Raw genomic sequence first — 25,530 nt, 5'->3', positions numbered from 1 at the left:
AGCGCCCCATTACAGAGTACCCTAGTATAGCGCCCTATTACAGAGCACCCTAGTATAGCGCCCCATTACAGAATACCCTAGTATAGCGCCCCCATTACAGAGCACCCTAGTATAGCGCCCCATTACAGAGCACCCTAGTATAACGCCCCCATTACAGAGCACCCTAGTATAGCGCCCCATTACAGAGCACCCTAGTATAGCGCCCCCATTACAGAGCACCCTAGTATAGCGCCCCCATTACAGAGCACCCTAGTATAGAGCCCCCATTACAGAGCACCCTAGTATAACGCCCCCATTACAGAGCACCCTAGTATAGCGCCCCCATTACAAAGCACCCTAGTATAGCGCCCCATTACAGAGCACCCTAGTATAGCGCCCCATTACAGAGCACCCTAGTATAGCGCCCCATTACAGAGCACCCTAGTATAGCGCCCCCATTACAGAGCACCCTAGTATAGCGCCCCATTACAGAGCACCCTAGTATAGCGCCCCATTACAGAGCACCCTAGTATAGCGCCCCATTACAGAGCACCCTAGTATAGCGCCCCATTACAGAGCACCCTAGTATAGCGCCCCCATTACAGAGCACCCTAGTATAGCGCCCCATTACAGAGCACCCTAGTATAGCGCCCCCATTACAGAGCACCCTAGTATAGCGCCCCATTACAGAGCACCCTAGTATAGCGCCCCATTACAGAGCACCCTAGTATAGCGCCCCCATTACAGAGCACCCTAGTATAGCGCCCCATTACAGAGCACCCTAGTATAGCGCCCCATTACAGAGCACCCTAGTATAGCGCCCCCATTACAGAGCACCCTAGTATAACGCCCCCATTACAGAGCACCCTAGTATAGCGCCCCCATTACAGAGCACCCTAGTATAGCGCCCCCATTACAGAGCACCCTAGTATAGCGCCCCATTACAGAGCACCCTAGTATAGCGCCCCATTACAGAGTACCCTAGTATAGCGCCCCATTACAGATTACCCTAGTATAGCGCCCCCATTACAGATTACCCTAGTATAGCGCCCCCATTACAGATTACCCTAGTATAGTGCCCCATTACAGAGCACCCTAGTATAGCGCCCCCATTACAGAGTACCCTAGTATAGCGCCCCATTACAGAGCACCCTAGTATAGCGCCCCCATTACAGAGCACCCTAGTATAGCGCCCCCATTACAGAGCACCCTAGTATAGCGCCCCCATTACAGAGCACCCTAGTATAGCGCCCCATTACAGAGCACCCTAGTATAGCGCCCCCATTACAGAGCACCCTAGTATAGCGCCCCCATTACAGAGCACCCTAGTATAGTGCCCCCATTACAGAGCACCCTAGTATAGCGCCCCCATTACAGAGCACCCTAGTATAGCGCCCCCATTACAGAGCACCCTAGTATAGCGCCCCCATTACAGAGTACCCTAGTATAGCGCCCCCATTACAGAGTACCCTAGTATAGCGCCTCCATTACAGAGTACCCTAGTATAGCGCCCCCATTACAGAGCACCCTAGTATAGCGCCCCCATTACAGAGCACCCTAGTATAGTGCCCCCATTACAGAGCACCCTAGTATAGCGCCCCCATTACAGAGCACCCTAGTATAGCGCCCCCATTACAGAGCACCCTAGTATAGTGCCCCCATTACAGAGCACCCTAGTATAGCGCCCCCATTACAGAGCACCCTAGTATAGCGCCCCCATTACAGAGTACCCTAGTATAGCGCCCCCATTACAGAGTACCCTAGTATAGCGCCCCCATTACAGAGTACCCTAGTATAGCGCCCCTATTGGTGATGGCCACTGCCCCCACTGCGGTGTATGTAGCCGTGTTTACAGGTGATGGTCCCTAGCAGCACACTGGATTTCCTCCATAAGAGGAGCGTTCTCCCGCCCCAGACATCTACAAGAAGCTGCTATGGGGTCCTTGTGCCTCGTGGGGGCAGGTGTCGGTTCATGTGCCTCTCCTGCTTCTGGAGGGGTCTCCTGACTTTTTTAGGGTGATGTTGGCGGGATTGCGGTGACGCGGCGAGATCACCCGTGTGCGCTGATCTCCCTCACATGAACCTGGATTCTCCCTCTCTCCGCTCCGGTAGACGACGTTCTCCACATTCAGCCGCCGGCGCAGTCACACTTCACAGACACAAATATTTCTGAGACTTCTCCCCCTCTTCGTCATCAGCAGAACACCGGCTTTACCAGGAAACGCTCCGCACACTATTTCTGAGAATCTGAGCAGAGACAGAAGTAGGAGGGAGAGCGACGGCGCAGGGCAGCGGCCCAGATCCCTGCACACACCCCGCGAGGGCCCCCGGCACATCAGGGGCCCCGACTAACACTGCCACAGTCAGAACTGGAGGATCCACCCGTGCCCTACTGTCCACAATATAAAGGGGCAATAACCCAAACTCAAGGTGGTACAGCAGCATTATAAGAGGAGTGCTAGAGGGAAGTCAGCGCCCCGAGGAATGGCTGATAACAGGGAGTAATAGAGGGAAGTCAGCGCCCCGAGGAATGGCTGATAACAGGGAGTAATAGAGGGAAGTCAGCGCCCCGAGGAATGGCTGATAACAGGGAGTAATAGAGGGAAGTCAGCGCCCCAGTAATGGCTGATAACAGGGAGTAATAGAGGGAAGTCAGCGCCCCGAGGAATGGCTGATAACAGGGAGTAATAGAGGGAAGTCAGCGCCCCGAGGAATGGCTGATAACAGGGAGTAATAGAGGGAAGTCAGCGCCCCGAGGAATGGCTGATAACAGGGAGTAATAGAGGGAAGTCACCTCCCCCAGTAATGGCTGATAACAGGGAGTAATAGAGGGAAGTCAGCGCCCCAGTAATGGCTGATAACAGGGAGTAATAGAGGGGAGTCACCTCCCCCAGTAATGGCTGATAACAGGGAGTAATAGAGGGAAGTCAGCGCCCCAAGTAATGGCTGATAACAGGGAGTAATAGAGGGAAGTCACCTCCCCCAGTAATGGCTGATAACAGGGAGTAATAGAGGGAAGTCACCTCCCCAGTAATGGCTGATAACAGGGAGTAATAGAGGGGAGTCAGCGCCCCGAGGAATGGCTGATAACAGGGAGTAATAGAGGGGAGTCAGCGCCCCGAGGAATGGCTGATAACAGGGAGTAATAGAGGGAAGTCAGCGCCCCGAGGAATGGCTGATAACAGGGAGTAATAGAGGGAAATCAGCGCCCCGAGGAGTGGCTGATAACAGGGAGTAATAGAGGGAAGTCAGCGCCCCCAGTAATGGCTGATAACAGGGAGTAATAGAGGGAAGTCACCTCCCCCAGTAATGGCTGATAACAGGGAGTAATAGAGGGAAGTCAGCGCCCCAGTAATGGCTGATAACAGGGAGTAATAGAGGGAAGTCAGCGCCCCAGTAATGGCTGATAACAGGGAGTAATAGAGGGAAGTCAGCGCCCCAGTAATGGCTGATAACAGGGAGTAATAGAGGGAAGTCACCTCCCCCAGTAATGGCTGATAACAGGGAGTAATAGAGGGAAGTCACCTCCCCCAGTAATGGCTGATAACAGGGAGTAATAGAGGGAAGTCACCTCCCCCAGTAATGGCTGATAACAGGGAGTAATAGAGGGAAGTCACCTCCCCAGTAATGGCTGATAACAGGGAGTAATAGAGGGGAGTCAGCGCCCCGAGGAATGGCTGATAACAGGGAGTAATAGAGGGGAGTCAGCGCCCCGAGGAATGGCTGATAACAGGGAGTAATAGAGGGAAGTCAGCGCCCCGAGGAATGGCTGATAACAGGGAGTAATAGAGGGAAATCAGCGCCCCGAGGAGTGGCTGATAACAGGGAGTAATAGAGGGAAGTCAGCGCCCCGAGGAATGGCTGATAACAGGGAGTAATAGAGGGAAGTCACCTTCCCAGTAATGGCTGATAACAGGGAGTAATAGAGGGAAGTCACCTCCCCAGTAATGGCTGATAACAGGGAGTAATAGAGGGAAGTCAGCGCCCCAGTAATGGCTGATAACAGGGAGTAATAGAGGGTAGTCACCTCCCCAGTAATGGCTGATAACAGGGAGTAATAGAGGGAAGTCACCTCCCCAGTAATGGCTGATAACAGGGAGTAATAGAGGGAAGTCAGCGCCCCAGGAATGGCTGATAACAGGGAGTAATAGAGGGAAGTCACCTCCCCAGTAATGGCTGATAACAGGGAGTAATAGAGGGTAGTCACCTCCCCAGTAATGGCTGATAACAGGGAGTAATAGAGGGAAGTCAGCGCCCCAGTAATGGCTGATAACAGGGAGTAATAGAGGGAAGTCAGCGCCCCAGTAATGGCTGATAACAGGGAGTAATAGAGGGAAGTCAGCGCCCCAGTAATGGCTGATAACAGGGAGTAATAGAGGGAAGTCACCTCCCCCAGTAATGGCTGATAACAGGGAGTAATAGAGGGAAGTCACCTCCCCCAGTAATGGCTGATAACAGGGAGTAATAGAGGGAAGTCACCTCCCCCAGTAATGGCTGATAACAGGGAGTAATAGAGGGGAGTCAGCGCCCCGAGGAATGGCTGATAACAGGGAGTAATAGAGGGGAGTCAGCGCCCCGAGGAATGGCTGATAACAGGGAGTAATAGAGGGAAGTCAGCGCCCCGAGGAATGGCTGATAACAGGGAGTAATAGAGGGAAGTCAGCGCCCCAGTAATGGCTGATAACAGGGAGTAATAGAGGGAAATCAGCGCCCCGAGGAATGGCTGATAACAGGGAGTAATAGAGGGGAGTCACCTCCCCAGTAATGGCTGATAACAGGGAGTAATAGAGGGAAGTCAGCGCCCCGAGGAATGGCTGATAACAGGGAGTAATAGAGGGAAGTCAGAGCCCCGAGGAATGGCTGATAACAGGGAGTAATAGAGGGAATTCACCTCCCCAGTAATGGCAGATAACAGGGAGTAATAGAGGGAAGTCAGCGCCCCGAGGAATGGCTGATAACAGGGAGTAATAGAGGGAAGTCACCTCCCCAGTAATGGCTGATAACAGGGAGTAATAGAGGGAAGTCACCTCCCCAGTAATGGCTGATAACAGGGAGTAATAGAGGGTAGTCACCTCCCCCAGTAATGGCTGATAACAGGGAGTAATAGAGGGAAGTCAGCGCCCCAGTAATGGCTGATAACAGGGAGTAATAGAGGGAAGTCACCTCCCCCAGTAATGGCTGATAACAGGGAGTAATAGAGGGAAGTCACCTCCCCAGTAATGGCTGATAACAGGGAGTAATAGAGGGGAGTCAGCGCCCCGAGGAATGGCTGATAACAGGGAGTAATAGAGGGGAGTCAGCGCCCCGAGGAATGGCTGATAACAGGGAGTAATAGAGGGAAGTCAGCGCCCCGAGGAATGGCTGATAACAGGGAGTAATAGAGGGAAATCAGCGCCCCGAGGAGTGGCTGATAACAGGGAGTAATAGAGGGAAGTCAGCGCCCCCAGTAATGGCTGATAACAGGGAGTAATAGAGGGAAGTCACCTCCCCCAGTAATGGCTGATAACAGGGAGTAATAGAGGGAAGTCACCTCCCCAGTAATGGCTGATAACAGGGAGTAATAGAGGGAAGTCAGCGCCCCAGTAATGGCTGATAACAGGGAGTAATAGAGGGAAGTCAGCGCCCCAGTAATGGCTGATAACAGGGAGTAATAGAGGGAAGTCAGCGCCCCAGTAATGGCTGATAACAGGGAGTAATAGAGGGAAGTCACCTCCCCCAGTAATGGCTGATAACAGGGAGTAATAGAGGGAAGTCACCTCCCCCAGTAATGGCTGATAACAGGGAGTAATAGAGGGAAGTCACCTCCCCCAGTAATGGCTGATAACAGGGAGTAATAGAGGGAAGTCACCTCCCCAGTAATGGCTGATAACAGGGAGTAATAGAGGGGAGTCAGCGCCCCGAGGAATGGCTGATAACAGGGAGTAATAGAGGGGAGTCAGCGCCCCGAGGAATGGCTGATAACAGGGAGTAATAGAGGGAAGTCAGCGCCCCGAGGAATGGCTGATAACAGGGAGTAATAGAGGGAAATCAGCGCCCCGAGGAGTGGCTGATAACAGGGAGTAATAGAGGGAAGTCAGCGCCCCGAGGAATGGCTGATAACAGGGAGTAATAGAGGGAAGTCACCTTCCCAGTAATGGCTGATAACAGGGAGTAATAGAGGGTAGTCACCTCCCCAGTAATGGCTGATAACAGGGAGTAATAGAGGGAAGTCACCTCCCCAGTAATGGCTGATAACAGGGAGTAATAGAGGGAAGTCAGCGCCCCAGTAATGGCTGATAACAGGGAGTAATAGAGGGTAGTCACCTCCCCAGTAATGGCTGATAACAGGGAGTAATAGAGGGAAGTCACCTCCCCAGTAATGGCTGATAACAGGGAGTAATAGAGGGAAGTCAGCGCCCCAGGAATGGCTGATAACAGGGAGTAATAGAGGGAAGTCACCTCCCCAGTAATGGCTGATAACAGGGAGTAATAGAGGGTAGTCACCTCCCCAGTAATGGCTGATAACAGGGAGTAATAGAGGGAAGTCAGCGCCCCAGTAATGGCTGATAACAGGGAGTAATAGAGGGAAGTCAGCGCCCCAGTAATGGCTGATAACAGGGAGTAATAGAGGGAAGTCAGCGCCCCAGTAATGGCTGATAACAGGGAGTAATAGAGGGAAGTCACCTCCCCCAGTAATGGCTGATAACAGGGAGTAATAGAGGGAAGTCACCTCCCCCAGTAATGGCTGATAACAGGGAGTAATAGAGGGGAGTCAGCGCCCCGAGGAATGGCTGATAACAGGGAGTAATAGAGGGGAGTCAGCGCCCCGAGGAATGGCTGATAACAGGGAGTAATAGAGGGAAGTCAGCGCCCCGAGGAATGGCTAATAACAGGGAGTAATAGAGGGAAGTCAGCGCCCCAGTAATGGCTGATAACAGGGAGTAATAGAGGGAAATCAGCGCCCCGAGGAATGGCTGATAACAGGGAGTAATAGAGGGGAGTCACCTCCCCAGTAATGGCTGATAACAGGGAGTAATAGAGGGAAGTCAGCGCCCCGAGGAATGGCTGATAACAGGGAGTAATAGAGGGAAGTCAGAGCCCCGAGGAATGGCTGATAACAGGGAGTAATAGAGGGAATTCACCTCCCCAGTAATGGCTGATAACAGGGAGTAATAGAGGGAAGTCAGCGCCCCGAGGAATGGCTGATAACAGGGAGTAATAGAGGGAAGTCACCTCCCCAGTAATGGCTGATAACAGGGAGTAATAGAGGGAAGTCACCTCCCCAGTAATGGCTGATAACAGGGAGTAATAGAGGGTAGTCACCTCCCCCAGTAATGGCTGATAACAGGGAGTAATAGAGGGAAGTCAGCGCCCCAGTAATGGCTGATAACAGGGAGTAATAGAGGGAAGTCAGCGCCCCAGTAATGGCTGATAACAGGGAGTAATAGAGGGAAGTCAGCGCCCCGAGGAATGGCTGATAACAGGGAGTAATAGAGGGAAGTCAGCGCCCCGAGGAATGGCTGATAACAGGGAGTAATAGAGGGAAATCAGCGCCCCGAGGAATGGCTGATAACAGGGAGTAATAGAGGGAAGTCAGCGCCCCAGTAATGGCTGATAACAGGGAGTAATAGAGGGAAGTCAGCGCCCCAGTAATGGCTGATAACAGGGAGTAATAGAGGGAAGTCAGAGCCCCAGTAATGGCTGATAACAGGGAGTAATAGAGGGAAGTCAGCGCCCCAGTAATGGCTGATAACAGGGAGTAATAGAGGGTAGTCAGCGCCCCAGTAATGGCTGATAACAGAGAGTAATAGAGGGAAGTCACCTCCCCAGTAATGGCTGATAACAGGGAGTAATAGAGGGAAGTCACCGCCCCAGTAATGGCTGATAACAGGGAGTAACAGAGGGTAGTCACCTCCCCCAGTAATGGCTGATAACAGGGAGTAATAGAGGGAAGTCAGCGCCCCCAGTAATGGCTGATAACAGGGAGTAATAGAGGGTAGTCAGCGCCCCAGTAATGGCTGATAACAGGGAGTAATAGAGGGTAGTCACCTCCCCCAGTAATGGCTGATAACAGAGAGTAATAGAGGGAAGTCACCTTCCCAGTAATGGCTGATAACAGAGAGTAATAGAGGGAAGTCACCTCCCCAGTAATGGCTGATAACAGGGAGTAATAGAGGGAAGTCACCGCCCCAGTAATGGCTGATAACAGGGAGTAACAGAGGGTAGTCACCTCCCCCAGTAATGGCTGATAACAGAGAGTAATAGAGGGAAGTCACCTTCCCAGTAATGGCTGATAACAGGGAGTAATAGAGGGAAGTCACCTCCCCAGTAATGGCTGATAACAGGGAGTAATAGAGGGAAGTCAGCGCCCCAGTAATGGCTGATAACAGGGAGTAATAGAGGGAAGTCAGCGCCCCCAGTAATGGCTGATAACAGGGAGTAATAGAGGGAAGTCACCTCCCCAGTAATGGCTGATAACAGGGAGTAATAGAGGGTAGTCACCTCCCCAGTAATGGCTGATAACAGGGAGTAATAGAGGGAAGTCACCTCCCCCTGTAATGGCTGATAACAGGGAGTAATAGAGGGAAGTCAGCGCCCCAGTAATGGCTGATAACAGGGAGTAATAGAGGGAAGTCAGCGCCCCCAGTAATGGCTGATAACAGGGAGTAATAGAGGGAAGTCACCTCCCCCTGTAATGGCTGATAACAGGGAGTAATAGAGGGAAGTCACCTTCCCAGTAATGGCTGATAACAGGGAGTAATAGAGGGAAGTCAGCGCCCCAGTAATGGCTGATAACAGGGAGTAATAGAGGGAAGTCAGCGCCCCCAGTAATGGCTGATAACAGGGAGTAATAGAGGGAAGTCACCTCCCCCTGTAATGGCTGATAACAGGGAGTAATAGAGGGTACTCACCTCCCCAGTAATCTGATAACAGGGAGTAATAGAGGGAAGTCAGCGCCCCAGTAATGGCTGATAACAGGGAGTAATAGAGGGAAGTCAGCGCCCCAGTAATGGCTGATAACAGGGAGTAATAGAGGGAAGTCACCTCCCCCAGTAATGGCTGATAACAGGGAGTAATAGAGGGAAGTCAGCGCCCCCAGTAATGGCTGATAACAGGGAGTAATAGAGGGAAGTCACCTCCCCCTGTAATGGCTGATAACAGGGAGTAATAGAGGGTACTCACCTCCCCAGTAATCTGATAACAGGGAGTAATAGAGGGAAGTCACCTCCCCCAGTAATGGCTGATAACAGGGAGTAATAGAGGGAAGTCAGCGCCCCAGTAATGGCTGATAACAGGGAGTAATAGAGGGTAGTCACCTCCCCAGTAATCTGATAACAGGGAGTAATAGAGGGAAGTCACCTCCCCCAGTAATGGCTGATAACAGGGAGTAATAGAGGGAAGTCACCTCCCCAGTAATGGCTGATAACAGGGAGTAATAGAGGGTAGTCACCTCCCCCAGTAATGGCTGATAACAGGGAGTAATAGAGGGAAGTCAGCGCCCCAGTAATGGCTGATAACAGGGAGTAATAGAGGGAAGTCAGCGCCCCAGTAATGGCTGATAACAGGGAGTAATAGAGGGAAGTCAGCGCCCCGAGGAATGGCTGATAACAGGGAGTAATAGAGGGAAATCAGCGCCCCGAGGAATGGCTGATAACAGGGAGTAATAGAGGGAAGTCAGCGCCCCAGTAATGGCTGATAACAGGGAGTAATAGAGGGAAGTCAGCGCCCCAGTAATGGCTGATAACAGGGAGTAATAGAGGGAAGTCAGCGCCCCAGTAATGGCTGATAACAGGGAGTAATAGAGGGAAGTCAGCGCCCCAGTAATGGCTGATAACAGGGAGTAATAGAGGGTAGTCAGCGCCCCAGTAATGGCTGATAACAGAGAGTAATAGAGGGAAGTCACCTCCCCAGTAATGGCTGATAACAGGGAGTAATAGAGGGAAGTCACCGCCCCAGTAATGGCTGATAACAGGGAGTAACAGAGGGTAGTCACCTCCCCCAGTAATGGCTGATAACAGGGAGTAATAGAGGGAAGTCAGCGCCCCCAGTAATGGCTGATAACAGGGAGTAATAGAGGGTAGTCAGCGCCCCAGTAATGGCTGATAACAGGGAGTAATAGAGGGTAGTCACCTCCCCCAGTAATGGCTGATAACAGAGAGTAATAGAGGGAAGTCACCTTCCCAGTAATGGCTGATAACAGAGAGTAATAGAGGGAAGTCACCTCCCCAGTAATGGCTGATAACAGGGAGTAATAGAGGGAAGTCAGCGCCCCAGTAATGGCTGATAACAGGGAGTAATAGAGGGAAGTCAGCGCCCCCAGTAATGGCTTATAACAGGGAGTAATAGAGGGAAGTCACCTCCCCAGTAATGGCTGATAACAGGGAGTAATAGAGGGTAGTCACCTCCCCAGTAATGGCTGATAACAGGGAGTAATAGAGGGAAGTCACCTCCCCCTGTAATGGCTGATAACAGGGAGTAATAGAGGGAAGTCAGCGCCCCAGTAATGGCTGATAACAGGGAGTAATAGAGGGAAGTCAGCGCCCCCAGTAATGGCTGATAACAGGGAGTAATAGAGGGAAGTCACCTCCCCCAGTAATGGCTGATAACAGGGAGTAATAGAGGGAAGTCACCTCCCCCTGTAATGGCTGATAACAGGGAGTAATAGAGGGAAGTCACCTCCCCCAGTAATGGCTGATAACAGGGAGTAATAGAGGGAAGTCACCTTCCCAGTAATGGCTGATAACAGGGAGTAATAGAGGGAATTCACCTCCCCAGTAATGGCTGATAACAGGGAGTAATAGAGGGAAGTCAGCGCCCCAGTAATGGCTGATAACAGGGAGTAATAGAGGGAAGTCAGCGCCCCAGTAATGGCTGATAACAGGGAGTAATAGAGGGAAGTCACCTCCCCCAGTAATGGCTGATAACAGGGAGTAATAGAGGGAAGTCAGCGCCCCCAGTAATGGCTGATAACAGGGAGTAATAGAGGGAAGTCAGCGCCCCAGTAATGGCTGATAACAGGGAGTAATAGAGGGGAGTCACCTCCCCCAGTAATGGCTGATAACAGGGAGTAATAGAGGGAAGTCAGCGCCCCCAGTAATGGCTGATAACAGGGAGTAATAGAGGGGAGTCAGCGCCCCGAGGAATGGCTGATAACAGGGAGTAATAGAGGGTAGTCACCTCCCCCTGTAATGGCTGATAACAGGGAGTAATAGAGGGAAATCACCTCCCCAGTAATCTGATAACAGGGAGTAATAGAGGGAAGTCACCTCCCCCAGTAATGGCTGATAACAGGGAGTAATAGAGGGAAGTCAGCGCCCCAGTAATGGCTGATAACAGGGAGTAATAGAGGGTAGTCACCTCCCCCAGTAAAGCGTGACCCGGGCAGACGTACCAGTCGTGCCCGCTGTTTGTGGTGCCCGCTGTTTGTGGTGCCCGCTGTTGGCGGTGCCCGCTGTTGGTGGTGCCCTTTCCTAGGCCCACGTCGGGTGATCCCCGGTACAGATGGCTGACCACCTGAGCGGTCACTGTGGCAGTACAGGTTGTCACCCAACTTTCCTAGAAGTAGAAATGACATGTGGCGAGAGGTTTTCTGGAAGACTATGAGCCGTCATTGCTCCGCAGTGGTCCTGTGTACCTGCGGCTATAGGTCAGGTCCTGTAGAGGAAGACGTTGCGCGCTGCGGATCACAACCCCCACCCTCCTCCTCTGCTTTTCACTGGAACTAGGCCCTTTCTAAGAAATCCTGATTAAGCCGTGGGCGGAGCCTGAGAGCAGAGCGCAGCCAATCACAGCGCCGGCAGGTTCCTCTTCCTAAGAAGACCGAGGCTCGGAAAATCCCTCCTGATTTCCTGGGAACTGACACAAAGCCTGGAGGCCTGCAGTAATGTGACAGTGACAAAGGGGCGGAACCATTAAACGTCTATAGATACAATGTATCAACCCAGGATTTAACTCCTGACCTGCCGGGCTTGTGATCTGGACTTTTGTATGGAGCCCTACAGAGAAGCACCCGAAAAACTCCACAGCCACAAGGAGCTCTCCCATACTGACCCCTTGCTGATCGTGAGGGTCCGACTGCTGAGACCCTCAATGATCCCCACTGTGCCCCCTCCAGTCAGTGCTCATGGGATAGCGGAGATGTGCACACGTGTGAGGAACAGGGACCAGGATTGGGGGCTGAAGCCTACAGTCAGACTCATTATAGCGGTATGTTCCCGAAAACGGCAGTCTGTCCTCTCCATCTGCTGTGAAGATGAGTGCAGGCTATTGCTCCCTGTTATCAGCCAGGTGAACCAGGCTCAGACCATTCTCAGAATATGAGCAATTCTATCCACCACACGGGCTGCCCCCGGCCTTCCTAAAGTCTCCTCCACTGCCACAATCTCAGAAACTGGATTTGGAACAGAAGATAAGTCAGGACTCTGATCCCTTCTGTGGATCTGATCCCCCCCGTCCTCCCCTGTAGGGGGGTGCGGTGACATCTGACGAGTCGGACTCTGATCCCTTCTGTGGATCTGATCCCCCCCTGTCCTCCCCTGTAGAGGGGTGCGGTGACATCTGACGAGTCGGACTCTGATCCCTTCTGTGGATCTGATCCCCCGTGTCCTCCCCTGTAGGGGGGTGCAGTGACATCTGATGAGTCGGACTCTGATCCCTTCTGTGGATCTGATCCCCCCCTGTCCTCCCCTGTAGGGGGGTGCGGTGACATCTGACGAGTCGGACTCTGATCCCTTCTGTGGATCTGATCTTCCCCCATCCTCCCCTGTAGGGGGGTGCGGTGACATCTGACGAGTCGGACTCTGATCCCTTCTGTGGATCTGATCTCCCCCTGTCCTCCCCTGTAGGGGGGTGCGGTGACATCTGACGAGTCGGACTCTGATCCCTTCTGTGGATCTGATCTTCCCCCGTCCTCCCCTGTAGGGGGGTGCGGTGACATCTGACGAGTCGGACTCTGATCCCTTCTGTGGATCTGATCCCCCCCTGTCCTCCCCTGTAGGGGGGTGCAGTGACATCTGACGAGTCGGACTCTGATCCCTTCTGTGGATCTGATCCCCCGTGTCCTCCCCTGTAGAGGGGTGCGGTGACATCTGACGAGTCGGACTCTGATCCCTTCTGTGGATCTGATCTCCCTGTCCTCCTCTGTAGGGGGGTGCGGTGACATCTGACGAGTCGGACTCTGATCCCTTCTGTGGATCTGATCTCCCCCGTCCTCCCCTGTAGGGGGGTGCAGTGACATCTGACGAGTCGGACTCTGATCCCTTCTGTGGATCTGATCCCCCGTGTCCTCCCCTGTAGAGGGGTGCGGTGACATCTGACGAGTCGGACTCTGATCCCTTCTGTGGATCTGATCCCCCCCTGTCCTCCCCTGTAGGGGGGTGCGGTGACATCTGACGAGTCGGACTCTGATCCCTTCTGTGGATCTGATCCCCCGTGTCCTCCCCTGTAGGGGGGTGCGGTGACATCTGACGAGTCGGACTCTGATCCCTTCTGTGGATCTGATCTCCCTGTCCTCCTCTGTAGGGGGGTGCGGTGACATCTGATGAGTCGGACTCTGATCCCTTCTGTGGATCTGATCTCCCCCCGTCCTCCCCTGTAGGGGGGTGCGGTGACATCTGACGAGTCGGACTCTGATCCCTTCTGTGGATCTGATCCCCCCCGTCCTCCCCTGTAGGGGGGTGCGGTGACATCTGACGAGTCGGACTCTGATCCCTTCTGTGGATCTGATCTCTCCCTGTCCTCCCCTGTAGGGGGTGCGGTGACATCTGACGAGTCGGACTCTGATCCCTTCTGTGGATCTGATCTCTCCCTGTCCTCCCCTGTAGGGGGGTGCGGTGACATCTGACGAGTCGGACTCTGATCCCTTCTGTGGATCTGATCCCCCCCTGTCCTCCCCTGTAGGGGGGTGCGGTGACATCTGACAAGTCGGACTCTGATCCCTTCTGTGGATCTGATCTCCCTGTCCTCCCCTGTAGGGGGGTGCGGTGACATCTGATGAGTCGGACTCTGATCCCTTCTGTGGATCCCCCCCTGTACTCCCCTGTAGGGGGGTGCAGTGACATCTGACGAGTCGGACTCTGATCCCTTCTGTGGATCTGATCTCTCCCTGTCCTCCCCTGTAGGGGGGTGCGGTGACATCTGATGAGTCGGACTCTGATCCCTTCTGTGGATCTGATCTCTCCCTGTCCTCCCCTGTAGGGGGGTGCGGTGACATCTGACGAGTCGGACTCTGATCCCTTCTGTGGATCTGATCCCCCGTCCTCCCCTGTAGAGGGGTGCGGTGACATCTGAGGAGTCGGACTCTGATCCCTTCTGTGGATCTGATCCCCCGTCCTCCCCTGTAGAGGGGTGCGGTGACATCTGACGAGTCGGACTCTGATCCCTTCTGTGGATCTGATCCCCCTGTCCTCCCCTGTAGAGGGGTGCGGTGACATCTGACGAGTCGGACTCTGATCCCTTCTGTGGATCTGATCCCCCCGTCCTCCCCTGTAGGGGGGTGCGGTGACATCTGACGAGTCGGATTCTGATCCCTTCTGTGGATCTGATCCCCCGTCCTCCCCTGTAGAGGGGTGCGGTGACATCTGAGGAGTCGGACTCTGATCCCTTCTGTGGATCTGATCCCCCGTCCTCCCCTGTAGAGGGGTGCGGTGACATCTGACGAGTCGGACTCTGAGCCCTTCTGTGGATCTGATCTCCCCCTGTCCTCCCCTGTAGGGGGGTGCGGTGACATCTGACAAGTCGGACTCTGATCCCTTCTGTGGATCTGATCCCCCCCTGTCCTCCCCTGTAGGGGGTGCGGTGACATCTGACGAGTCAGACTCTGATCCCTTCTGTGGATCTGATCTCCCCCTGTCCTCCCCTGTAGGGGGGTGCGGTGCTCGGTCGGGGACCTCTGCTGACGGACGCTGATTTTTTCCGTCTTGACTCTTCCATGAATTATTATTTATCCATTTTCCAGAAATGCTTCGAGATCATAAACATTCCCTGGAAAGACAGAATTCTCTGCAGTCAGAAATCTACAAACAAATCCCCTCTTCTGCAGAGTCCAGGGACTGCGATTCCCTTAGGGACGCCCTGTACGGGGTTTCCTGGAATCCCTGCTCACACACATCTGCTCCGGATCATATAGAACCACCTCCCGGGCAGGTATTATTGGGCCGAGGGTCTTCTCTTCAGGGTGAGGGGCTTCTGAAATAACAACACACAGTACAAAGTGCCGTCCTAGAATATCTGACGATCACAAGTTGCCGGACGATCAGACTTTCTGTATGCTCGGGTCCGGATGTTGCTAGTCATTGATTAGTATGAAGGCAGAATCTTTGCCACCTCTGACTCCGATATTGTAGTGTACCCCATTATCACGGACCCCTGTAATCATCTCTGCACGTCGTGGCTCTGGCTTGTTCCTTTAGTGGATATTTTATATTCCGGTTGCCATGGTAATAAGGAGCTTATCATTGTATCCTATGGCGAGTAACATTGTATCCGCCTGGTACTGATCAGCGGGAGTCGTCACCGCTGATCCACTCGAATTCCCAGGCGGTAACGGAAGATGCTAGAGTCTAAAACGCAGAGCTAAGCGGCAGGTATCGGGCTTCTTATCCCCCCAAAATGTAATCTGATGTCAATAAAAGATTGTGCTGCAACTTTGTAACAGTTTTTACATTTTAATGATCCATCATTACGATCTCTGCTTAATGTCAGGCTTCCAATTCATCAGGACAGGATAAAGCTGAGGCTTTGCTCCAGGGAAGGAAAAGCTGCAGACGAGAGGTTTGCATTCACTGACAGCAAGCGGAGGCCATGACAATGTGAAGCTCATGGAGATCACTGATTCGGCCATTCTACATAATGAAGATCGAAACTGAACAAATCCATAAAAATATTAAGATTCCAGCCGTCCAGAGAATCGCACAAATCAACACAAAAGGCACTGAGCCGCAAAAGCCTCATCCACAAGGCCGACAGCCGACAGGCCACGGCGCCGACAGACCACGGGGCCGACAGACCACGGCGCCGACAGACCACGGGGCCGACAGACCACGGGGCCGACAGACCACGGCGCCGACAGACCACGGCGCCGACAGACCACGGCGCCGACAGACCACGGCGCCGACAGACCACGGGGCCGACGCCATCATACATGACATTAGAGAGCGTCTGACAATTTCCACCTCGTCATTCATTGCTGAATTCCTGGAATGATCTCTGGGACAGAAGGGACTTTGTCACCCGGATTCTAGGAACTGGCAACAGTGCAGGATTCCAGGATGGAGGGGGAGGGGCGGCAGGGAAGATGGATACCGAGGGAGGAGGAGGGAAATCTGCCGGGTCACCATCCACTGATCAGACCACACACCTCACACTACAGCATCACTGCTGACAACCTGCCAGTATACATGTGTGACAGGTTGTCAGCTCTGCCTCCCAACGCTGGAATAAAGATCTGATCAATGGACATAAGAAAGCAATACCCGCACCTGACTGATTGATCGCTGCGGCTGTCATTTCTGGGGTCTGGGGGTGGTGGTGTACAGGGGGCTTCATCTATATTTGACACACACATGCTCCAGACACATTTCTCATTTCTTCCCATGATGCATCACTTTTAATAGAGCATCCTCATTTCCTGGGGCTGAGATACACCAGTATGGAGGGATGGATACCTCACTAGTGACTTGTCCCAGTGTCCGCAGTGTCAGTGCTCGGAGCTTTGTCTCCTCCGTAGATGGATGAAGCGAGGTCTGAGGATAAAGATGAACAGAAGTCAGACATTGGGGCCGGACAGGAGAGGAACAATGAGATGTATGAGTGAGGACAGACGTCGTATGCTACAGAGATGGGCACTGCACAGTGCTGCCCCCGCCCGCAGGGCTCACCCTGCTCCTCGCCCGCAGGGCTCACCCTGCCCCTCGCCCGCAGGGCTCACCCTGCCCCTCGCCCGCAGGGCTCACCCTGCCCCCCCGCCCGCAGGGCTCACCCTGCCCCCCGCCCGCAGGGCTCACCCTGCCCCTCGCCCGCAGAGCTCACCCTGCCCCTCGCCCGCAGAGCTCACCCTGCCCCTCGCCCGCAGGGCTCACCCTGCCCCTCGCCCGCAGGGCTCACCCTGCCCCTCGCCCGCAGAGCTCACCCTGCCCCTCGCCCGCAGAGCTCACCCTGCCCCCCGCCCGCAGAGCTCACTCTGCCCCCCGCCCGCAGAGCTCACACTGCCCCCCGCCCGCAGAGTTCACCCTGCCCCCCGCCCGCAGGGCTCACCCTGCCCCTCGCCCGCAGGGCTCACCCTGCCCCTCGCCCGCAGGGCTCACCCTGCCCCTCGCCCGCAGGGCTCACCCTGCCCCTCGCCCGCAGGGCTCACCCTGCACCTCGCCATCCCTGTAGGTTATCATTACGGGCAGCCTGGCGACAGGTGGCCCCCCGTCTTTTGTGCACCTTATTTTGGGGGGGTAATAATCAGAGTTACAAAGCTGTAAGTGATTCATACACGACGAGTTATTGGCAAACATGGCACAATATGGAGCAGGTACCGGCCCCCCAGGCACAGTGAACGGTCTGCCACACACATGAATATCTTACTTACTTGCCGCAGAAATCCTTCACTATATTCAGGAGCTCTAGTCGCCCCTCTGGGTGGTCTTCCAGCCATTTTTGCACCATCTCAGGATGCCGAGGATCCCCCTCCAGATAAACATCACTGGAAATTGAAGGAACAGCAGACATTGGAGACCCTGAACATCCAAACCCCCCCATCAACTGCAGAAGTCACAATAAGGACACGTACCCCCCGTCCTTTAGCAGAAGCAGTGCAAGACGTAGGATCCCCTTCATCACATCCATCCCATCAAGACCCCCATGTAATGCTGAGTGGTCTTCATATCTAGGAACATGGCACAGGCTGGAAGAGCTCAGGCTAATAACAGGGGGATACGGACAGGAGACCCCCGGCCCCATACAGCACCCACCTGAGGATCTCCGGCTCCAGCTGACTCATGTCCTCTGTACATATATAGGGCGGATTACTGACCACCACAGACACGGACCCCAGATCCAGAAGTCGCTCTATGGGATCTGCGTTGTGAGGAAGAAGGTCAGTAACGCGCCGGATACAATGTCTGTGACACTACAACTCTCAGCATGCTGGGAGGGCGCACACCGCAAATCACTGACTCATAAAATGGCAATTCTACAATGACATCCACGATGGGAGTTATCCCCCAAGAAAGTGTCTCCCAGGCCCCCAATAGGAAGGAAGTACTGCGCCGATCAGCAGAGGAAACGCTGCGCTGCCGAGCGTCCACATCTCACCGGTCAGAACGTCGTGCTGCAGAAGGTGAAGTCTGTGCTGCAGGCCGAGCCTGGAGGAAGGAGGGACAGGGTCAGGAGCTGCGCGGAGCTCGTATCTGCGGTCCTAGTTCAGGGACCTACCTCACAGCGTTATCCCGGGTCAGACTCACAGCGGCCTCGGATTTATCTATGGCAATGACGCGCACCTAAGAGACATGGGGAGGCAGAGGGTAAATACGGGGAGCGCAGGGTAAGGCCGGGGAGCGCAGGGTACGGTCGGGGAGCACAGGGTACGGGCCGGGTACGGCCGGGGAGGGCAGGAAACGTCCGAGGAGGGCGGGGAACATTCGGGGATGGCGGGGAACGCCCGGAGGGGGCAGGGAACATGGGGTACGCCTGGGGAGCGCAGGGTACGTCCGGGGAGAGCTGGGTACGGCCGGGGAGCGCGGGGTACGGCCGGGGAGCGCGGGGTGCGGCCGGGGAGCGCGGGGTACAACCGGCGAGCGCAGGGTACGTCCGGGGAGCGCAGGGTACGTCCGGGGAGCGCGGGGTCAACTTATCACGATGCATCACAGGAAACAACGGAAGGAGGGACAGAGAGCGCGGGTGTGATGGCGGAGGTCCTTTTACCTGAGGGATCCTCCGGAGTAACGCCAAGGACACAGCTCCTGATCCACAGCCAACCTCTAGGACGGAGGCCTCAGCAGAACGGTGCAGCTCCTCGCAGTCGGCCACCACCAGCCCCACGAGCTCCTGCATCAGAGACACAACATCACTACAACGGCCATACTGCACGGGCGACCACAAGTCTCCTCCCTCTTATTATTGAGGCTCCTCCCTCTAGGAGCGGTACACCTCTGAACGGAGCAGAGCTGCAGTGTAAAGCATGAGGTTGATTTCAGACTCCAGCTATGGAGGTGATAAAATGGAGCAGACAAGGCAGCTAAGAAGCCCTAACCCTCTCCTACCTCTGTCTCCGGCCGCGGGATCAGCACTGGGGGTCTCATTTCTAGCGTCATGTCCAGGAAGTCCCATTCTCCAATTATATACTGGACGGGAACCCTGGAGGAGAGAAAAACATGAAGGACGAGTCCAGGCTCTGCCCAAAAGAAGGCTACAGAGCGAGGGGGACAGGAGGCCGAGAAAGGTGCGAGCCCTAAAGCCACTGCCTGTGTGGCAGAACAGCACCAGTGTGAGGAGCGACCGCTGCACATATACTCAGCAGTGTGTACTGTATATATAGGGCATCCGCGGGATCGACGCGCTCCGCTCCACACACTGTATATACGAGACTTCGCGCTCCGCTCCACACACTGTATATACGAGGAGACGTCACGCTCCGCTCCACACACTGTATATACGAGGAGACGTCACGCTCCGCTCCACACACTGTATATACGAGGAGACGTCACGCTCCGCTCCACACACTGTATATACGAGACTTTGCGCTCCGCTCCACACACTGTATATACGAGGAGACGTCACCCTCCGCTCCACATACTGTATATACGAGGAGACGTCGCGCTCCGCTCCACACACTGTATATACGAGGAGACGTCACGCTCCGCTCCACACACTGTATATACGAGACTTCGCGCTCCGCTCCACACACTGTATATACGAGGAGACGTCACGCTCCGCTCCACACACTGTATATACGAGGAGACGTCGCGCTCCGCTCCACACACTGTATATACGAGGAGACGTCACGCTCCGCTCCACACACTGTATATAGGAGACGTCACGCTCCGCTCCACACACTGTATATACGAGGAGACGTCACGCTCCGCTCCACACACTGTATATAGGAGACGTCGCGCTCCGCTCCACACACTGTATATAGGAGACGTCACGCTCCGCTCCACACACTGTATATACGAGGAGACGTCGCGCTCCGCTCCACACACTGTATATACGAGGAGACGTCACGCTCCGCTCCACACACTGTATATAGGAGACGTCGCGCTCCGCTCCACACACTGTATATACGAGGAGACGTCACGCTCCGCTCCACACACTGTATATACGAGGAGACGTCACGCTCCGCTCCACACACTGTATATACGAGACTTCGCGCTCCGCTCCACACACTGTATATACGAGGAGACGTCACGCTCCGCTCCACACACTGTATATACGAGGAGACGTCACGCTCCGCTCCACACACTGTATATACGAGGAGACGTCACGCTCCGCTCCACACACTGTATATACGAGACTTTGCGCTCCGCTCCACACACTGTATATACGAGGAGACGTCACCCTCCGCTCCACATACTGTATATACGAGGAGACGTCGCGCTCCGCTCCACACACTGTATATACGAGGAGACGTCACGCTCCGCTCCACACACTGTATATACGAGACTTCGCGCTCCGCTCCACACACTGTATATACGAGGAGACGTCGCGCTCCGCTCCACACACTGTATATACGAGGAGACGTCACGCTCCGCTCCACACACTGTATATAGGAGACGTCACGCTCCGCTCCACACACTGTATATACGAGGAGACGTCACGCTCCGCTCCACACACTGTATATAGGAGACGTCGCGCTCCGCTCCACACACTGTATATAGGAGACGTCACGCTCCGCTCCACACACTGTATATACGAGGAGACGTCGCGCTCCGCTCCACACACTGTATATACGAGGAGACGTCACGCTCCGCTCCACACACTGTATATAGGAGACGTCGCGCTCCGCTCCACACACTGTATATAGGAGACGTCGCGCTCCGCTCCACACACTGTATATACGAGGAGACGTCGCGCTCCGCTCCACACACTGTATATACGAGGAGACGTCACGCTCCGCTCCACACACTGTATATAGGAGACGTCACGCTCCGCTCCACACACTGTATATACGAGGAGACGTCGCGCTCCACTCCACACACTGTATATAGGAGACGTTGCGCTCCGCTCCACACACTGTATATAGGAGACGTCGCGCTCCACACACTGTATATACACTGGGTTCATTGTTCCGGGAAGCTGTGATTCATCTGTTACTTAACCACTATAATAAATGATTGAGGCCAAGAGGAATCCTATGATCGTCAGTGATGCTGCTCCTTTACATAACCCTAGTCTGTACTGCAGCTCTTCCCTTGTGCTTCAGCCACATCCAGAGCTGCATTCACAGTTCTGCTGGATGTGTCACTATAAGCTCTCACTTTCGTGCAGTGCATTGTGGGAAATGTATTTTTCTACACACTGCTGGATGGAAATCTGCTGACGTGTCACTGCAACGTACGCTCTGTGCAGACACTGAACCAGCAGGGACATGTGACGTCCCGTAACCTGGAACCAACCGATGAGGAACCAGCAGAACCATGAATGCAGCTCTGCATGTGACTTGTGATCAGGACGGCGGAGTACAAGATGAATGAAGCTAAGGATTTTAATACTGAGACTCACAAGTGATCAAACGCATGAGATCAGAAACGTGCGGTGGAGCGCGCTCACCTCTTCAGACGTTCTTGTGCCATTTTCTCTACAAGCAGCAGCTGATCGGCAGACACTGGAGAATGCGCTGCGCAGGATCCGATACTGTGCATCTGCCAGACAGAGAAAGGGATCTGTGAGGACGAGAGCAGCCCCACTACCGGAGCACCCCCCACCCACCAAGCACCCCCACCACCGGAGCACCCCCACTACCGGAGCACCCCCCACTACCGGAGCACCCCCCACTACCGGAGCACCCCCACCCACCAAGCACCCCCACCACCCGAGCACCCCCCCACCAACCGAGCACCCCCACTACCGGAGCACCCCCCACCCACCAAGCACCCCCACCACCGGAGCACCCCCCACCAACCGAGCACTCCCACTACCGGAGCACCCCCACTACCGGAGCACCCCCCACCCACCAAGCACCCCCACCACCGGAGCACCCGCACACACCGAGCACTCCCCCGCTGGAGCACCCCAACCATCGCAGCACCCCCACCACCGGAGCACCCCCACTACCGGAGCACCCCCCCAAACAGAGCACCCCCACTACCGGAACACTCCCCCAACCAGAGCACCCCCCTACTAGAGCACCCCCCTACTAGAGCACCCCCCTACTAGAGCACCCTCACCCACGAGCACTCCCCCACTGGAGCACCCCCACAATCGCAGCACTCCTCCCACCAGAGCACCCCCACCACCACTGGAGCAGCCCCCCAACCGGAGCACCCCCCCAACCGGAGCACCCCCACCACTGGAGCACCCCCACCACTGGAGCACCCTCACCCACCGAGCACTCCCCAGCTGGAGCACCCCAACCATCGCAGCACTCCCCCCGCTGGAGCACCCTCACCGCCGCAGCCCTCCCCCCGCCATAGCACCCCCACCACCGCAGCACTCCCCCCGCCAGAGCACCCCCACCACCGCAGCACTCCCCCCGCCAGAGCATCCCCACCACCATTGGAGCACCCCCACCACTGGAGCACCACCACCACCAACGGAGCACAAAAGAGAAACCACAGGAACCTGTTTTGCAAAAGCAGTGAAACCGCAGATATGATCATGGAGCAGCTGCCAGATGCCTCTGTCCCCTCCAAACTTAACCCATCTGTCCACACCTCCTTTTCCAGATCCCCCCCCACTCCATTCCTCCAGACCCCACCTCAGGCCATTCCTCCAGACCCCCCCCACTCCATTCCTCCATACCCCCCACGCCACTCCTCCAGACCCCCCCACTCCATTCCTCCAGACCCCCCCACGCCACTCCTCCAGACCCCCCCCACTCCATTCCTCCAGACCCCCCCCACTCTATTCCTCCAGACCCCCCCCCACTCCATTCCTCCAGACCCCCCCCACTCCATTCCTCCAGACCCCCCCCCCACGCCACTCCTCCAGACCCCCCCCCACGCCACTCCTCCAGACCCCCCCCCACTCCTCCAGACCCCCCTAAGCCCGTTCCTCCAGACCCCTCTTCTGCCCTCAGGATCTCGCACTCACCGTCTTTGCTCCCAGTGCATGAGCTATTAGTATTTGGCTGGAGTCCTCGGGCTCAGGGATCCCATGTTGATGGAAGACTTTCTCCCAGTATGATGCCAGTTTACCCGGTGTCATTCCTGTTGCCCCCATCCTACGGCACGGCACTGGTATATGGGCAACTTTGGCAAGAAACTGGCGCAGTAAAGGTTGCATGACCTGCAGGACAAAGAAAAACTCTGTGGAGTTCCCACAATACATAGATGGCACTATAATGGCCAGATCTGCAGCCCGGTGCTCGGCCGCTGCTGCTCGGCCGCCGCTGCCAACCACTCACACATAATGCCCTCAGTGCCTTCTCTTCTGCCCCATGCATCACTCGCTGCACATCCGGATTCATGAACAGAATGTCAGCACTACAGCGACACACAGAAGAGCGGCAGCAATCAGGAGGCTGGATCTGTGTCAGTGTATGTGCTATTCAGGACATGTGGAAAGCTGGGTGACCACGAGCGCTATCATGGGGCTCATGGCGGCGATGGCACGCGCAGGTGTTTTTTATTATGATGCAGAGAACATCAGAGGAATTACAAACCGCGGACACAGCGCGTCTACATCAGCTCCAGGAATTCAGGGCGGCGGCCGATCCTCCTCGGATCACTGGAAACTTGCACTAGGACTGCCCAAAAAAGTGCCCGAGTCAGAGTGAGGAGTCAGCCGGACATGCGCTCGGCGGTGATGGCGTCATATGGCGGTATAATGCGAGTGCGGTATCACAGCACAATGCCCGGCTGTCTAATGACCTGACGGCGGCGCAGGCATCCACAGAGCTGACAATGACCGGCCCCCGGCAGGCGGCACTTGCACCCGCGCTGTGTTTTGGCTCCTGGGCGCTACGTGGCATTACCTCTCTGTATGGGGCAGGATTATGTAGGCACACAGGGCAGGCGCCAAGATGGCAGTAATCCGGCACAGCTGAGCTCACCGATAGGCTGCAGCGGTTCCAGGATCAGTAGAGGAGGAAGCAATGGATTCCTGTTATTATACTCCATTTGCTTCTATTTTTCTGTCGGGGGGGCCTCTCCGGACTGTCGTAGGGGGGTGGTTTCTCCGGACTGCCGGGGAGGGGGGAGCTCTGGACTGTCCGGGGGGGTGCTCATGCTCACCAGACTGTTGGGGGCCATTCCCCGGACTAATGGAGGGGTGTTTTCTGGACTGTTGAGGAGGGGAGGGGGGTGTTCTCTGGACTATTGTGGGGGTGTTTTCCGGACGGCCGGGGGGGTGCGGGCATGTGTGCACCGGACTGTTGGGGGTGGGGAGTGTTAGCTCCAGACTGTTTGGGGGGGGAGGGAGGTTCTCCGGACTGTCGGCGGGTGCTCCGAACTGTTGGGGGGGGGGGGGGGTGCTCCGGTCTGTTGGGGGGGGGGTGCTCCGGACTGTTGGGGGGGGGGTGCTCCGGACTGTTGGGGGGGGGTGCTCCGGACTGTTGGGGGGGGGTGCTCCGGACTGTTGGGGGGGGGTGCTCCGGACTGTTGGGGGGGGGGGGTGCTCCGGTCTGTTGGGGGGGGGGGGTGCTCCGGACTGTTGGGGGGGGGGTGCTCCGGACTGTTGGGGGGGGGTGCTCCGGACTGTTGGGGGGGGGTGCTCCGGACTGTTGGGGGGGGGTGCTCCGGACTGTTGGGGGGGGGGGTGCTCCGGTCTGTTGGGGGGGGGGGGGTGCTCCGGACTGTTGGGGGGGGGGTGCTCCGGACTGTTGGGGGGGGGGTGTTACGGACTGTTGGGGGGGGGTGCTCCGGACTGTTGGGGGGGGGGGTGCTCCGGACTGTTGGGGGGGGTGCTCCGGACTGTTGGGGGGGGGGGGTGCTCCGGACTGTTGGGGGGGGGGGTGCTCCGGACTGTTGGGGGGGGGTTTCGGACTGTTGGGGGGGGTGCTCCGGACTGTTGGGGGTGCTCCGGACTGTTGGGGGGGTGCTCCGGACTGTTGGGGGGGGGGGTGCTCCGGACTGTTGGGGGGGGGGGTGCTCCGGACTGTTGGGGGGGGGGTGCTCCGGACTGTTGGGGGGGGGTGCTCCGGACTGTTGGGGGGGGGGTGCTCCGGACTGTTGGGGGGGGGGGGTGCTCCGGACTGTTGGGGGGGGGGTGCTCCGGTCTGTTGGGGGGGGGGGGTGCTCCGGACTGTTGGGGGGGGGGTGCTCCGGACTGTTGGGGGGGTGCTCTTCGGTTGCTTTCTTTCTTACAGGTTTAATAAGAGGAACAGATGACGATGACAACACACTGCGCAGCGGCTGGAGGGGAAGCACCTGAACGCTGCCCGCGCCGCCATATTGTGCCATTTTCTGCCGCTGTCATCGCCTCAGGCCG

The 25,530-nt window shown here is 55.8% G+C and overlaps 1 protein-coding gene across 1 annotated transcript in view; it reads right to left on the bottom strand.

The window, feature by feature from the left end:
- The window catches only part of HEMK1 (HemK methyltransferase 1, mitochondrial release factors N(5)-glutamine), a 30,896-nt gene extending 6,667 nt beyond the window's left edge, over positions 1-24,229 (bottom strand). The window contains exons 1-11 of the mRNA XM_077277040.1: positions 23,507-24,229; positions 23,194-23,388; positions 21,712-21,803; positions 19,206-19,299; positions 18,868-18,990; positions 18,379-18,443; positions 18,259-18,308; positions 17,916-18,021; positions 17,735-17,830; positions 17,534-17,647; positions 16,623-16,700 (exon numbers count right to left, since the gene is read on the bottom strand). Of these exons, the coding sequence (XP_077133155.1) occupies positions 16,655-16,700; positions 17,534-17,647; positions 17,735-17,830; positions 17,916-18,021; positions 18,259-18,308; positions 18,379-18,443; positions 18,868-18,990; positions 19,206-19,299; positions 21,712-21,803; positions 23,194-23,388; positions 23,507-23,569 (1,044 nt within the window). The 5' untranslated portion in view covers positions 23,570-24,229 and the 3' untranslated portion in view covers positions 16,623-16,654. The remainder of the gene's footprint in view (positions 1-16,622; positions 16,701-17,533; positions 17,648-17,734; positions 17,831-17,915; positions 18,022-18,258; positions 18,309-18,378; positions 18,444-18,867; positions 18,991-19,205; positions 19,300-21,711; positions 21,804-23,193; positions 23,389-23,506) is intronic.
- Positions 24,230-25,530: the final 1,301 nt, after the last annotated feature.

This window comes from Ranitomeya variabilis, chromosome 8, assembly GCF_051348905.1.
Source record: "Ranitomeya variabilis isolate aRanVar5 chromosome 8, aRanVar5.hap1, whole genome shotgun sequence".
Lineage (NCBI taxonomy): Eukaryota > Metazoa > Chordata > Amphibia > Anura > Dendrobatidae > Ranitomeya > Ranitomeya variabilis.
Note: the sequence above shows the minus strand (reverse complement) of the source record. Positions and strands in the feature narration are given on the sequence as shown.